The sequence below is a fragment of the Linepithema humile genome, chromosome 6, assembly GCF_040581485.1.
Source record: "Linepithema humile isolate Giens D197 chromosome 6, Lhum_UNIL_v1.0, whole genome shotgun sequence".
Taxonomy (NCBI): Eukaryota; Metazoa; Arthropoda; class Insecta; order Hymenoptera; family Formicidae; genus Linepithema; species Linepithema humile.
Window position 1 is genome coordinate 22,016,893 of NC_090133.1, and position 14,427 is coordinate 22,031,319.

Sequence of the window (14,427 nt, forward strand, 5' to 3'; positions counted from 1 at the left end):
CTTTGTGGACGACCATAAAGAGAAACCCATAAGGGTGGAGTCGAATCTATATAATGTTGTAACATCGGTCTTATCGGTGTCACCGCTGCGCTATTTGCGTTATATTTATACAATATATACAATTTGAAATAACTTGTCACGTTTTATGTATTTTATAATATTATTTGTCACAAATATTTATGTATTATTATGGAAGAAACATGTGAAAAATTATCTAGCAATGTGCTGACGTAAGTTTACGAGTTGATAATTTGTTGTTTTTATACGACAGCTTATTACTTATAAACTTATTAAATATAGTTAATTAAGCAATTGATATAGTTTAATTTACATTATTTAAGCACAAAAGAGTCATGTTATCTTATTTCAATTGTAATTATATAAGGAAAAAATTTTCAAAACATCTCAATAAATATTTATGTTGTGAAAAGATTAATTAAATTGACTATTTCACGCAACAACATAATTATTTATTGATATATGTATATAATATCTATAACGAAAATTTGCATTTATATAGTTAAATAAAAATTACACATTTTTTTGTAAACAGAGCAGAAGAACTGCTACGCAGCAAAGGTTTTAGGAGTTGCGTACTAGAAGGTTGGGAAAGATCTCAGAAAATTTTACCCACAAATGGAAAGAAGCATTTTGAACCTAATAACACTTGGCTCCAAAATGTTCAGATTGAAAAGGGACTTAAACATCATAAAGATTTATTAAATATTGAAAGAGTTGAACGTATCTCAGAATTAGCTAGTGCTGAGTGGATACCAGATCAAAAAAAGGCTCTTGTTGTCAAAAGATCTGGTCAGGATTGGAATAATTTTGGCCTAGAAAAGAATGGTTCCTTATACTTGTTACCAGAGGAGGCACTATTTCTTATGGAAAAGGTAGGTTTTCTAAAATTTATATGTAAAATATATACATTTGTATATAAAATTTGTATTTTTTTACAAAGTTTTAATAACTTATATAATGTTCAATGTTGAAAAAAAAATTTTAGAAAAATATTCTTATGTTGCAGAATTGTCTTGAACTTATTTGGAATGGAGTACCATGCTCAATTCAACAGGCATATGAAATATTAATTGATGATTCAGTATGTACTTTTGAAGAATATAGGGTTTATAGTCAATTAACACGCTATGGTTACCATATACAGCGTTATTTTTCTGAGGAATCTAAGAAGTGCACTAGATCAGATGAGTCTACTACCATTAAACGGAAAATTATTGTTGATCCAAACAATGGATTAAGAATGTGCGATAGTCAATTACAAAATCCAACCAACAAAAAATTAAAAGAAACTTTGTCGGAAGATATGTCGCAGATATCAAATACATCTTTTGATAATTTTAATACAAAAAATGACAAAACAGAAGGAGAGTCTGTAGAACAAGTAGTGCATGATGTAGTAGATAAACTTTTATGCACTATTGAAGACGATGTAGAATTAAATAATCCAGTTACTTCTGTCGTAATGCAAAACAATGCAATACAAAGCAATATGAATGAAGAAAAAAATCGAAATTCTAAACCTGAAATAATTTCCGATGAGACTTTGCTAGATAATATTAAAATTTATAAAGACTCATGTAATTCTAAGAAAGAACCTTGTAAAGTATCCAAATGGCCAGGTGCTCGCATACAACGTAATGTTAAGCAATTACCTAAAAGGACAGATAAAATATCACCTGAAATTTCTATAATTGATTCTGGTATCGCAAATGAAAGTTCCAGAAGTCCAGAGAAAAGGAAGCAAGTTAGCGAATTGTCACCTGTGAAAAAACATGAGGTAAGATTCTCAAACATTTGTCATTCTTTTTACTATATTATTTATAAAATAATCTTTTCTTCAATCAGGTAATCGAGCTGTCTGATGATGAGATTCAGGAATTACCGCATTGCATGACAAGAAAAGAAATATTGAATATGCTACCGAATATCGCCTTTCAAAATCGTACTGTTGAAAATATTTCCAGGCGATACATACCACACACTATAAAACCTCAGAAAAGTACTTATTTCTATAATCGGATGCAGATATTACGCATGCAAGAGGATGACAAAAGGACACGACAGAATTGCAAAAATATAAGAACCAATACGAGACAAAATACATCTCAGTTTAGAAATTCTGCTGTTGTGCATAACAGAAGTATTGCTTTTCAGAATCAACATTCGCGTCCGTTATTGTGTAGTCCGTCACGGCCGTTTTATCCTGCACAAGATGAAATGCGTAGTGTGAACATCGGCATGCCTTACAGATTTCCCTTCAATTACAGTCCAAACGTTTATATGCAGAGTAGGATCATGCAAGATGCGTTTCACAATTTATCCATTGTCCTTGGGAATCTCAGGAATACCCTTCAGCAAAGTAGAAATTTCACTATAATGATGAACAATTTTTCAATACCGGTCATGGATGGGTATCGAATGAGACATATTTCTGTGGATAATCAATTTCGGCACAGTTTTCATCAGAATTTTTCATGGCAACAGAGATTCTATGAAACGCGAAGAACGATGGTGGAGAATACGTCGATGCAAGGCAGTGCGCATCCCAACTATCCAAGACAACGACAGAATTACGCTAATAGGAAAGACCAGGTCAGTCGCGAAGTCATTAATCGGTGCTCCTTTACGACTTATCCAGGAGCTAGTTCGTGGACGGAACTGAAAAGGAGATGGTCGGAAGAGAAAACTATTATAATTGACGATGAAGATAATAAAAATAAGAATGAAAGTGAGGAAGAATGCAATGAAGTGCAAGTTGTGAAGCTTATCAATCCATTAGTCGGTCCGAGAAATGCATCTTCGTTGGCGGAGATCTTTAATAAGCTCGCTATAATAAAACCAGCGCCGGAAAGGACAGTTAGGAGAAAGAGGTGCAGGTATAAGATATCGTACAATGTGTACTCCTGTACTCATCACTATAGAAAAGCGAATCCTGGTCAACCATTGTATAGTCTGGTGGTGATAAGGTATCTTTCATTAATAAGAAGGAAAATATATACTTGAGGTATCTTTGAAAGCATTATTAACATTCGGTAATTTTTAACTTAAATTACAGGAAAGAAAACTCGTTTCTCCAACCAGTTGAGCTGAATCGCTTGCAGCAGGATGCAAAAGGTTCTCAAATAGTATTAGCTTATGTGTCAATGTCTATACGGTATATTCAACCAGGTATTGTAACAATACCAAACATGACTGTACGTGATACATTCTCTACTGATTAGGAAATTATCTAAAAGTATATCTGTATAATTCTGTATAATTCTGTATAATTTTATAAAATTGATCTTATCATAATAAAATTTTATAAAACACTTCCCTCAATTTTAATAAACAAAAAATTGCTTTTTTATGGTAAATCCTGTGCATGTCATTAATATATGAGTGTGAAGATTAATTTAGATGTTGCTTCTGTAGCTTGAAAACATAGCAAGATAATTCATACATTTTTTTATTATCTTATTTCTCGAAAAATTTTTAGTCATAATTGTACATACAAAATATATGTACGTTCATAATGTGCGTGTTATACCAGGCCTAGATCAATGACTTATACTTCCGATTTAGAAGTTTGTTTTAAATTGATTAATCAACTTCTTAATCAGTTGACAAGTTGTTTAAATAATTTTAGAATTTTTAACTAATAGACATTTTACGCATATATAAATGATATATTCGTTCTAAAACTTTTCAACCGGAAGTGTAAAGCGTTAATGTGTCCATCATGATGTATAGTATGATTACAGCAGCCAACAGCAGCTGTAATACAGCCATGATGTAAACGGCGTATTTACGTGTGTGTTTGCTTTTTCGTGAAAGTAACACATCGCGTTTTATTGTCGTGAAATTTAACACGTGACTGTTTTAAATCACGAATTATTAATGGAAGAGCCAGAGGAAAAGAGAATTCGAATTGAATTGCCTCTCGAAGTCGATATTTATGAGGAAAGTTACGAGCAAAAATATGAGCAAAAATATGAGCAAACTTACGAGGATCCACTTGGTTCTAATGTCTGCTTAACTTACGATATTTTAAGAATTGTTTTTCGATATTTAAATGGCAGGGACCTGTCGAGCGTTGCAATGGTTTGCAGGTACAATGCTAATAATCTATTAAGATTGACACTGAGTTTAATCCTTAACACTTAATACAACCAAAAAGGTTATGTCAAATTTTATACTTGCGTTTCACATTTGACATAAAGTTTCCTACATATTATTTGAATAGATATAAATATATTACTAAATTTTCAATTTATAAAATTTATTTTTTCGAAAATTGATTCAGATTTATATAAAAATTTTATATGAAAAACTTTTTAATTATTTCCAACTTATTTGCATATTGTTTTGAGATGTATTGTTTTCTGTCTTTGAAAGTTTATGTTTAAATTAGTAAATATTATTTAGTAGTAATATTTAACGCTACTGTTAACTGTGATGTACGTAAGAAGCACATGATATGAGCTAAAAATAATATTGAATACATATTTATTCCTTATAGATCTTGGTTAGAAGCTGCAAATAATGAAAAATGCTTAAGAGGACCTTATTGCTTTATAGAACATTACAAGCCGGTGGATATTTGTGCCTCACATGAAAAAAGATTGGCACAAAGTTTAGACTATATCAAAGAGTCAACCATTAAACCATCTATAGGATTTTTTTTTCTATCCTTGGAGACACCACATGATATAAAAAGTATTAAATTTTTTTATATATAAATTCTTTAATAATTAGATATAAAGTTTGGATTATGAAGTATCCAAATAAATAAAAAATAACTCAGTAGAAACAAATCACAATTTCACTCTAAGACAATTTATGACAAATAACTTTTATAAATGTATTAGATTCTTTTTCTATTCTACTATGCTTATTATTCTGTCTATTTTTACTTATTTCCATTAATAGAGTTATGTATGTTAAATTCAATCTTTTGCTTCTTTTTAAGGTCGCATCTGTGAATTACTTCCCAAAAATTGTGAGGCCATAATGCTATTTACACATAGTATTATTCTGAATAATAATGAGATGGAACATCCATATCCAAATATGGTGTGTGCACTTTTACCACAAATCCCGAACGTCAAGATAAGTGTGGTTAAAGTAACAGACAGAGCATTGGGAGGAGATAAATATACAGAATATATGCAGATGATTGAAGAAGCATCCAGACAAGATGATGAGTCTACGTGTTTAATGTTATTTTGCAATCGTTATGGTCATAGTATGGGATCGTATATGGCTTCACTTGCACGACTAAGGTAATTAGATTTATTTTAGCAATAAATTATATACTTGTATATATCTCTCATAGTGAATAATAATAAAGAATAACATGTGTTTATTGTTTGCATGGACTCAGTAATGATGAAAGAATAATTTCTTTGTGGGGTGGTGTGGTAGAGGAAATGCAATATGTACACATTAATAATGAAAGATTCATCGAAGAAGAAAGTAATGTTGCTAAACCATATTGTGTTGCTCTTTTGCTTACTGGTTCTATACAGACGTGGTCTATAGTTGTGAACAGGAAATGCAAAACAAAGGAGCAAGTCGAAGAAAAGTTAAAATTATTCAAGCAGCAAGTAAAATTACAGAAACATTCTGTGGGCTTTATGTTTGCTTGTGTAGCACGCGGAAAATATATGTATCACGAGGAAAATGTGGAGTCAACAATATTCAAAAGATTATTTCCCGAAGTACCTCTAGTAGGCTGCTTCGGCAATGGCGAGTTTGGAAAAGATTCTACCGTTTACAATCCAGAACTTTGTAAGTAATTTTTGATTTTTTCCTTTATGAAAACTTTATCTCCCGATAATTTTAATAATTTATAATTTTTTTAACAGCTGTGCTGCAGTACAGAAAGAAATTTAAGAATGTTTCGAAAAATCTATATCCCTTATGTCAAAGAAATTACAGCACGCGTCGACACAAATCACCGTGGCATAATGAATTTTCCACTATGTTTATGATACTTACTTATGGTTGATGTGTCGAGAGAAGACACTGGCCGTTGGCGCTATGAACATTCTTTGTTATTTGCGCATTGTTAGATTTACCTCACATGAATGTTACATTCATCGGCCTTTCATTTAAGATGTACGTAAACAATAGCATTAACATTTACAAAGTAAAAACATATAACATAACGAACGTCGTAGCAATATATATATATATATATATATATATATTTCTATAATTCATATATATATATGAATTGTAGAAACTATAATATCTTGTTCAAAGATGTAATTCTGCGAACATTTTGTACAAGTCAGATGATGCTACCGTGCTAAGAATAAGAAAATATATATGATAATACATGTTCATATCATATATTTTTTGTACACATTTATTACTCTTCTTCACTGTTTCTTTTTTCCTCGTTACCTTTTTAATGTGCATGTTTTAAGCGATGCGGATTACACCCAGTGGGTAATCACTCGTTCGGTATAATCCACATTATTTAAAGCACGCGTATCAAAGGGGTAATGCAAATAATATAAGATACTGAGTTACTTATAATATTATCAGCTAATTAGCTGGTTCTAACGCTGAGTTAGCGCTGGTCGTACGCGATATGCGTATACGAAGTTGCGTGTTATTCAATTTGATGCAAAGCTGCACCCTTCCAAATGTAAATTATAATTCCCAAAGCCGCTTGAACGATACTTCCGCGCTCGCGATACAACATACAAGATAAACAAGAGAAACTAGGCCAAACGACAGAGTACTGCTGCGTTATCGCGACATTACCAGGATTTAAAAGGGAGTCTTCACCCCGTGACGCCAGTGATTTATTTACCACAACCGTCATCGGTTGCAATTTCAACGTAAGGCTCCACAATTTCGTTTGTTCGATTCCAGCGAAATGTTACAGAGTCCACTGTCGAAACAAATGATCGTTTTCATTATACTGTGGTATTCCGCGCATTCGAAACGATGGGAAAGCGGTTTGCGCCAAAAATATGACGGCTACGGAGAAGATTGGATGTTCATCCCTGACGGTAACGGGCAGCCTCAAGTAGCGGTATTAAGGATCAAAGATAGCGAAACGAGAAATGTGCTGGATGACTCGCAAATAACTTACATAATTTATACTCGGTACTCAATTATACATTGCAATGTATATAACAGATAACAGTCGTTGCGTTACATTATTCTTTAGTTTTGTTTGCTCGATCTGGCTCTCTGTAATCCTTTTTTAAGATCTGGTCCAGCAGAAGGCACGCGGGTGACTTTGAACGATACTACGAATCTCGCCAACTCCGACTTCGAGCCCTCGCGAAAAACGAAATTTATAACGCATGGATGGAAGTCGAGCGCTTTGAGCAGCAGCCTTTTAGATATGAAAAACGGTATTGCCACTTGTATAAATTGGTTTACAAGTGATTTTTGTGCATTGACAAAGAGCATTTTTGCATGATTCCGGCACTTTTCCGAGCAGCTTTTCTTACTCACGGCGATTACAACGTTGTCCTCGTGGATTGGGAACCCTTGGCCGCCAGCACATTTTACTTGGGACCGATGCAGAACACCGCGAGGGTCGGAAATGACGCCGCCAACTTTATAGACTTTTTAGTGAAAGAGACTGGATTGAAGACGCAAAACGTTCATTTCATCGGTATATCGATGTATAACATAATATACGATTGATAATTGCACTTTTCTTATTTTATCTCCGTTGATCTGTAAGGCCATTCCCTCGGAGCACATGTGGCTGGAAACGCCGGCAGTGCGACAACTTCCGGGAAATTAAGCAGAGTAACGGGCTTGGATCCAGCGCTGCCGGGATTCCATGTGCTCGCCTCCGAGAAAACTCGATTAGATCCCACCGATGCGGAATTCGTGGACGTCATACACTCCTGCGGAGGTGTTTTAGGCTTTCTGCAACCTTTGGGGAAAGCAGATTTCTATCCGAACGCCGGTACGGCAGTTCAGCCCGGATGCTGCTGCGTTGCCGAAATAATGGGTGAAGTATTTCTATCATTAATCTAAAATCGTGCAATAGAAACCATTATTTTTATTTCCGCTTATTCTAGAGGCTTGCAGTCATGGACGGTCTAACGTGTACTTTACGGAAAGCATCAATTCGAAAACAGGATTTTCGGCTACAAAGTGCGACAGCTGGGATTCATACATGACCGGCAAATGCGCCAATTCGCAAGTGGTACTCATGGGAGAGCACGTTGATCAAACTGCCAAGGGTCTGTTCTTCCTCAGAACGAGATCGGATCCACCTTATGCGTATACATCGGAAGTGATCAATAACACAATCTAAATAAAAATGATGCACACAAGCAATCTCCTCAAGGCAAATCCTAATAATTTATCTTTATCTTTACCGATTACTCATATGGTAGAAAGAACCGCAAATATAAAATATTTGGCTTTAATAAATAGTAATTACATTATTTTACACGCGACTGAGGTATAATAAACAACGATAAACGTACATTCCTGAATATTATAATCTTCTACCCTGCCATGTAAAAGCCTCGTAAAGCTTTCGTCAATGTCGCGTCACTCGGGCATCTGTTATTTCGCGATAGTTAAAAACCGAACAGCACCAACAAATACAGGAATGACTTAACATTTAGATCGGTTTATAAAGCAAAGTTGTAACGTATTTTTTGCGATAACGATGCGTAGCTGATAAGACCATTACGCTGTCTTTGATACTTAAGGCATAGAGATGGTTTAACATAACGTGATTTGGTTCAGGCAGAAGAGTAGGCTCACACTGAAAAAATAATATGTAATGACAGAAGATATCCCGTTAAATTTTCATTAAAAAAACTTCTTTTCTCTTCCTGCAACTTACAGACAATGGTGTGTCCTTGTTAAGGATAACTTGCAGCAAATGTGGCGGTAAGATGGGCGGACCAGCTACTTTCTCCCAAGGTTTATGCGGTGGTATTTCTTGCCCATATTCTGTTTGGGCGCTACTGATTACGCCTTCGCTGTCCTTTGCAAGGGCTTGAAATACTTCAAAGTCAGATTTTCTTACAGAAACTAAGTTATTTTTGGAACCCATACCATTGTCCACAATTTTCTATAACATTAAATTAATCATTTTTATATACGATATATAACATGTATTGAAGGTAAAGTATATAGTTTTAAATTCACAAATGTAATGCTTACCAGGCCAGGATCATGTCTCCACTCTCCGTCAACAAAAAATTTATACTGATGCTCTCCCTCTGGTAAATCAATTATTGTTACAAAATCCCCATGGCTCTTCACCATTGGCAATGTTTTCCATTCAGTGAATGTTCCACTAATATACACTTGCTTCCCTCCTCCTTCCCATTTGAAAACAGTCGGTAGTACTTTATTGTCCGCAACTTTTGTTCCTTCAGAGACAGTGTTAGATCTTGGTCGCTGTGATCCAAAATTTTCTGCATCTTGTTGGGTATTCTGTTCATGTACACGAGATTATAATGTATATATATATAAATGTTAATTAATATTTCTTAATATTACTTTTGTAAAGTACGACTCTTCTTCCTCGTAAGACTGGCGAATAGGGTGTCTTTTATCAAAGATGATTGCCTGGCCTTCTTTTCCTGGAGAAGGTGGTGGAATCTCTTTGTTATGTCGGTGTTCTCTGCTTACTGCACCACTATGATGGTGGCTAACGGGCTGATTGCTTCCTGCATTACCCATTATTGCACTCAAGAGCTACAAATATAAAGAGAAATTTGATTTTGTTATTTTCTATTCTATGTAAATAGTTTCAAAGCAAGTAACATTGATGCGTTACACAACAATATTGTATATGCACGAATATAATGCAACATTGAAATTTTATAGGTTATTTAATAATATACTTTTCTCCCACAGAAAAAAACAATCGTAATAAAAAGAAATGCATGTACAAAAGTTTAAAAATTAGGCTACTATTCAATGAGGTAGATTATAAATATGATACCGAACGATATCAGCAAGTGATTTCTGCGAAACGTTACTCACTTGTTTATAATAATCTTTCTCGCTGCACAACTACGCGTCAATTGGAACAAATCAGAAATGTAAACATCCACTTGGCGATTTTAAAGCTAAGTCAATCGATCCTCAAATTCAAATACGTATCTATTTACAGACATTTAAATTCTCCCGAAGGCCATTCGCAAAATATGGAACAAAACATTTTGACTATAATTATAGTGTCACATTTTACATGTCATATATTAAGTCGGTAAAGTCGGTGATGGATATTTTCTATCGCGCTGAATTCTGTATTCTCTAACTGTGTTATCTTTTCAGCGTCAGAGTGAAGCACCGGCTAGAATTTGGCGCGATAGAAAATTCATTTGCAATCAATTGCAGAGCTGTGCAAAGTATTATTTGCAATTTAATTTGTTAAAACTGTTTTGTGAATGTAAATAAAAATACTATATGTATAATATAAAATGTACTTCAAAATAATAGTAATATGATAATAGTTAATAGTCAACAGTAAAAGCTATTAATTATTTATTATTTATATAATATTCAAATTTCTCCAAATTGCGCCAATACGCAAGCGCCATGATACTTTCGTGCCGCTTCGTGATTAGCATCACGCTCCGCGTTTGCTCCGTAATTTTCACAATTTTTACGTTTTTAAGCAAGTTTTGTGTTGAAACAAGTATCGGAAGTGTCGACCAAAGTACCGCGCAATCATTATATCGTGTTAGTTCGGCGATTGTAGTTGAGTTTCGTCGAAAATCGTGTAAGTCAGATTCGATTGTCACAAATCGCGTAGTTGGATTCGGTTATTAGATATCGAATATATGCCGCGCCGCGACGATTCAGTGCAAAGTGATCTTGTGTTTTATATTTATCCTAAAGTACACTACGCATTTATATGTATTGAATAGAGTGTTAAGTAAAGTATCGGGAGTGCCGTATAAAGTGACGGGCAATCATTGTAATATTTTAATCCGCGTACGTAACTCCGCGTTTACTGTGTCGATGTTCGTGAGTGAATGCTAAAAATGCATAGACTGTCGAATAAAGCGTCAGGCATTTTAATTTGGATCCGTGGTTGTAATCGTACTGATGTGTGTGCGAGTGTTTTTCTTCATGAACGAGACGGTCGCAAACACGGACGGCTTGACCCGGCTGGAAGGCGCAATAAGGTAGCAGAAGCTGCACGGCAACTGGTGAGTAAATTTACTTCATGTATATTTAATTGTTTATTTGCTTATTTGTTCATTACTGCGCGGAGGACGAAGTACGCCCGGTTATTTGATCTCAAGTATAGGAATGCCAAGTTCAAGTAGGGATCTCAAGTATAGACATTGTGCAATTTTCTTTCTTTTTTTATTCAAGAAAAAAATATAAAGATAGCATTAGAAAGTAGTTCAAACTATCCGTCGGATATATAAAATTTTTCATTAGCCATAGTCGGTAAGGTAGAAATTATTATATACAAATAATATAAAATTTTTATTAATTACCATCTATGTTCTGTATTATCATGTTAAGTAACTATTATATTGTATTTGCACCACCAGAGTACAGCATCAGTTAGAATTTCACGTGTTTACATACGTGTGTGTCAAAATTAATCAATTCGTTTATACCTTCTTATTTTTATAAAGAATTTAGTCGAATCGACTTGAATTTCTTTTCTATACTTTGTTATAGCGCTGTTGAAACGTATTGCTCTTCTTTGCCGTAATAAATGTTGTTTATGGTAAAATCATCGATAAACATACTAGCTGTCAAGATCCTTTTTCCGTTATGCATTCTTACTTTCCGTCTCTTGCCCTTCGTATATGCTCAATTTGATCTTCCCCTCGTTTTTTTTCGCGGTCGTCAACTTTTTCATCGTTTCTTACGCGAATTTATTATTTATAAAAAGTCAAAAATACCTCAGGCGTATTTCGTCTCTTGTAGCCGGCGGCTAAGCGAGAGTGCTTATACCGAGGCTCGCATTGCTCTTCTGGCAGCCGCGGTTGATTCAGAGGGATGGATCGCGAGTAAAAACATGCCCCGTCGTGTATTAAATATCCTGCAATAACAGTAATTACGGTTACGGTATTTTGCGAAATTGCGCAGCTACTTCGTGGCTACTGCGTGGCCTGCGTCGGGCTGAATACATGTGATCTTCATGGGCGGCTAATATTACGTAGACAATATTACCGATTTTGACGAGAATGAGGCATTCGATTTTTTAATCTTCTGACCGCGCTGATTTTTATCTTTTTTGCACAACAATCGTAATCGTGAAAAGACAAGTGCAACATGCAAAATTGTTGCTCTTGCCTTATTAAGAAGAATATATATATATATATATATATATATATTAAATTACTATTCATATCTTGTAATTATAAATTATCATTATAAATTATTAAATTATGTTTTCACACGAAATCATCGTGTTATCACATTTATTTTTTACGATACAATTATTTGAGATGCGCTTGACAAAGCGATGGATGCTCTTTATTCAATAGCGATAAGTCATTGATATTTCACTCATCGAGATAGGATTTCATTTACGCAACATGCGGTACATATTGATTATTAAATGTATTTCTTATTTAATGATGCTGATTAGATTAGTGTAAAAGGTTAGGATTATCTAAAGTGCAGACATCTGTTCATAACTTTTTGTGCGTTTGTTATATTCCACGTGTAATTTACGCGGTTAATTTTTATCTCGATTCTTGATAAGCAGACGCATATTTATTCAGTAGAGACCTCAAACTTAAACTTCCTGCAATATTGATATCGCGTTAAACAGTAATTTCAAGTATGACATTTATTTCAAGTAAAGAGAATGTGCAATTTAAAATCAATTTTAAAATCAATTCAACGATATAATCGTTCGATTTCTGTGTGCATCTTTTTTTTATAAAACATGATTAAGTGTTTTAAGTATTTTTATTTATTTTATATCACTTAGTAAAAAATTATTTTTATTATTATATAAATTGCAAAAAATCCTGAGAACTAAATTGGCTTTTAATCGTTTCAATGTGTCTTAATTGTATCTCATAAAACCAATCGATTTTGTCGACGAAAGAGCGTAAATTCGTAACGGGTCGGAAAGTCTAGGCCAGATGTCGAGCGTTCAAGATAAAAAATACGAAAGAGAGCATTCAAAGAGAGAAAAAAAGGAGGACTAAGACAGGGGTGGCGGGGAGAAAAGATCGGCGGTGAGGCGGTGTGTGCATGCGCTTAATCGATAATCACCGGCAAGTGGTTTCGTCCGAAAAGGGTGCGGTGGATACATCTGCGAGGTATCATCAGCGCCGCGTACAAAAGGCCGATCCATCATCGGCCGACAATCCAAATTCAAAATTGGCTAGCCAGTTCCCAGCGAGCGTGCATGCAATTACAATGGAGATTAAGAACAATCCAAACAATCCGCCGCGTCGTCAAAGCGGCAGCTCGGCGATTTGAAAATCTGCCGGAACGAAAATCCTCGCGTCTTATATTAGTTTCTTTCGGTGAGATTTTGGTGAGGCTTACTCTGCGGTATCGCAGAGAATATTGTAACATATAGCGTGCAAACGGGAGACGTCATGTCGTAATATCGCGTTGTTGTTACAACGGCGCACGCGATTTTCTGCTTACGCGCCCGGTTACTGAAATATCAATGTAAAGCTGCTCATTGAGCGCGCGGTATGTCAGATTGTCCGCTCCTGATAGAAGAGTAGCCTTCGCGGTTCGAGCGTAATAATAGGTATAGTGTCAGCACCGTGTTTCAACATCTCGTTAAACTTTCGGATTAATAAGGCTTCCGCGGTTAAGAGCCAGTGGCGCTTTTTCCGCGCACATTGTAATTACGAGTGATTTGGAAATTTTATCGTACTTTGATAATTCAATCGCGAATAGAGCACGGCGAGGCGAGCATTAGTACGTTAAAAAAATCTCTCAATATATACAGTTTCTTAAATGCTTGCATTATTATGTAAGAGCGCGTAAGAAAAGCAATATAAATTAGAGCTACCTGTTAAATCTAGTTCGTGAAAACAAGGTAAGTGTGAATAATTACTGGTAATGGAAGTAATTATAAATTTACATTTTCTTTTACATTGTCATCTTCGACAATTAAGTTTAACGTGGTGAAGCTTAAGATTCTTTCTTCTTAGAGAGTGATTATATTATTTTATTTTTTTTTACCGTGCGGCGCGAGGGCAGGGTGCGCGAAAACGAGGCGCGAAAGTGCGGTGCGGAATGAACGCTGAAAGAGGCGGGAAAGGATTACGGTGCGTCAACGGCGATGACTGAACGGGCCGTAATCGCTGTGCCGATCTAATATTTCGAATAGTTCGCATTTACAATGGGCTTTATTGGCGGGAAAACTGAGGGGGTATTTTGAGCAGGCGGGACATCCATCACGGGGTGTCAACGCGATTGTCTTCCGCGGCGTTTGCCACGGGAAAGTATTGACGT

General features: G+C 35.1%; 4 protein-coding genes across 4 annotated transcripts; 3 read left to right on the plus strand and 1 right to left on the minus strand.

The window, feature by feature from the left end:
- The first annotated feature begins 27 nt into the window (after positions 1 to 27).
- Positions 28 to 3,332, plus strand: Tsen54 (tRNA splicing endonuclease subunit 54). Its single transcript, XM_067358137.1, has 5 exons — positions 28 to 230; positions 554 to 893; positions 1,028 to 1,798; positions 1,867 to 2,987; positions 3,077 to 3,332. Exons 1-5 carry the CDS (start codon positions 190 to 192, stop codon positions 3,240 to 3,242), a joined length of 2,439 nt encoding a protein of 812 aa, XP_067214238.1. The 5' UTR covers positions 28 to 189; the 3' UTR covers positions 3,243 to 3,332.
- Positions 3,333 to 3,758: 426 nt separating this feature from the next.
- LOC105671839 (F-box only protein 22-like) lies at positions 3,759 to 6,360 on the plus strand. The gene is made up of 5 exons (XM_012366331.2): positions 3,759 to 4,112; positions 4,523 to 4,719; positions 4,973 to 5,285; positions 5,387 to 5,793; positions 5,871 to 6,360. Exons 1-5 carry the CDS (start codon positions 3,901 to 3,903, stop codon positions 6,011 to 6,013), a joined length of 1,272 nt encoding a protein of 423 aa, XP_012221754.1. The 5' UTR covers positions 3,759 to 3,900; the 3' UTR covers positions 6,014 to 6,360.
- A 20-nt stretch (positions 6,361 to 6,380) lies between these two features.
- LOC105671781 (pancreatic triacylglycerol lipase-like) lies at positions 6,381 to 8,305 on the plus strand. Its single transcript, XM_012366226.2, has 5 exons — positions 6,381 to 7,128; positions 7,234 to 7,382; positions 7,472 to 7,648; positions 7,721 to 7,996; positions 8,067 to 8,305. The coding sequence occupies exons 1-5, from the start codon at positions 6,896 to 6,898 to the stop codon at positions 8,303 to 8,305; spliced, it is 1,074 nt and encodes a 357-aa protein (XP_012221649.2). The 5' UTR covers positions 6,381 to 6,895.
- A 97-nt stretch (positions 8,306 to 8,402) lies between these two features.
- On the minus strand, positions 8,403 to 10,243 carry alc (5'-AMP-activated protein kinase subunit beta-1). Its single transcript, XM_012366332.2, has 5 exons — positions 10,003 to 10,243; positions 9,514 to 9,711; positions 9,172 to 9,447; positions 8,849 to 9,079; positions 8,403 to 8,767 (listed from the first exon to the last, which is right to left on the minus strand). Exons 2-5 carry the CDS (start codon positions 9,694 to 9,696, stop codon positions 8,621 to 8,623), a joined length of 837 nt encoding a protein of 278 aa, XP_012221755.1. The 5' UTR covers positions 9,697 to 9,711; positions 10,003 to 10,243; the 3' UTR covers positions 8,403 to 8,620.
- Between the last annotated feature and the right edge of the window lie 4,184 nt (positions 10,244 to 14,427).

What these genes read in the sequence shown, in the direction of transcription:
- LOC105671839 (XM_012366331.2), top strand. Translation starts at nt 3,901, where the DNA reads ATGGAAGAGCCAGAGGAAAAGAGAATTCGAATTGAATTGCCTCTCGAA. An exon ending in GACACCACATGATATAAAAA is followed by an intron (nt 4,720 to 4,972) that starts GTATTAAATTTT and finishes CTTCTTTTTAAG; the next exon opens with GTCGCATCTGTGAATTACTT. An exon ending in CGTTTACAATCCAGAACTTT is followed by an intron (nt 5,794 to 5,870) that starts GTAAGTAATTTT and finishes TTTTTTTAACAG; the next exon opens with CTGTGCTGCAGTACAGAAAG.
- LOC105671781 (XM_012366226.2), top strand. Translation starts at nt 6,896, where the DNA reads ATGTTACAGAGTCCACTGTCGAAACAAATGATCGTTTTCATTATACTG. An exon ending in GCAAAACGTTCATTTCATCG is followed by an intron (nt 7,649 to 7,720) that starts GTATATCGATGT and finishes TTGATCTGTAAG; the next exon opens with GCCATTCCCTCGGAGCACAT. An exon ending in CTGCGTTGCCGAAATAATGG is followed by an intron (nt 7,997 to 8,066) that starts GTGAAGTATTTC and finishes CGCTTATTCTAG; the next exon opens with AGGCTTGCAGTCATGGACGG.
- Tsen54 (XM_067358137.1), top strand. Translation starts at nt 190, where the DNA reads ATGGAAGAAACATGTGAAAAATTATCTAGCAATGTGCTGAC. An exon ending in CACCTGTGAAAAAACATGAG is followed by an intron (nt 1,799 to 1,866) that starts GTAAGATTCTCA and finishes TTCTTCAATCAG; the next exon opens with GTAATCGAGCTGTCTGATGA. An exon ending in TATAGTCTGGTGGTGATAAG is followed by an intron (nt 2,988 to 3,076) that starts GTATCTTTCATT and finishes CTTAAATTACAG; the next exon opens with GAAAGAAAACTCGTTTCTCC.
- alc (XM_012366332.2), bottom strand. Translation starts at nt 9,696, where the DNA reads ATGGGTAATGCAGGAAGCAATCAGCCCGTTAGCCACCATCATAGTGGT. An exon ending in AAGAGTCGTACTTTACAAAA is followed by an intron (nt 9,448 to 9,513) that starts GTAATATTAAGA and finishes GTACATGAACAG; the next exon opens with AATACCCAACAAGATGCAGA. An exon ending in GGAGACATGATCCTGGCCTG is followed by an intron (nt 9,080 to 9,171) that starts GTAAGCATTACA and finishes TTAATGTTATAG; the next exon opens with AAAATTGTGGACAATGGTAT.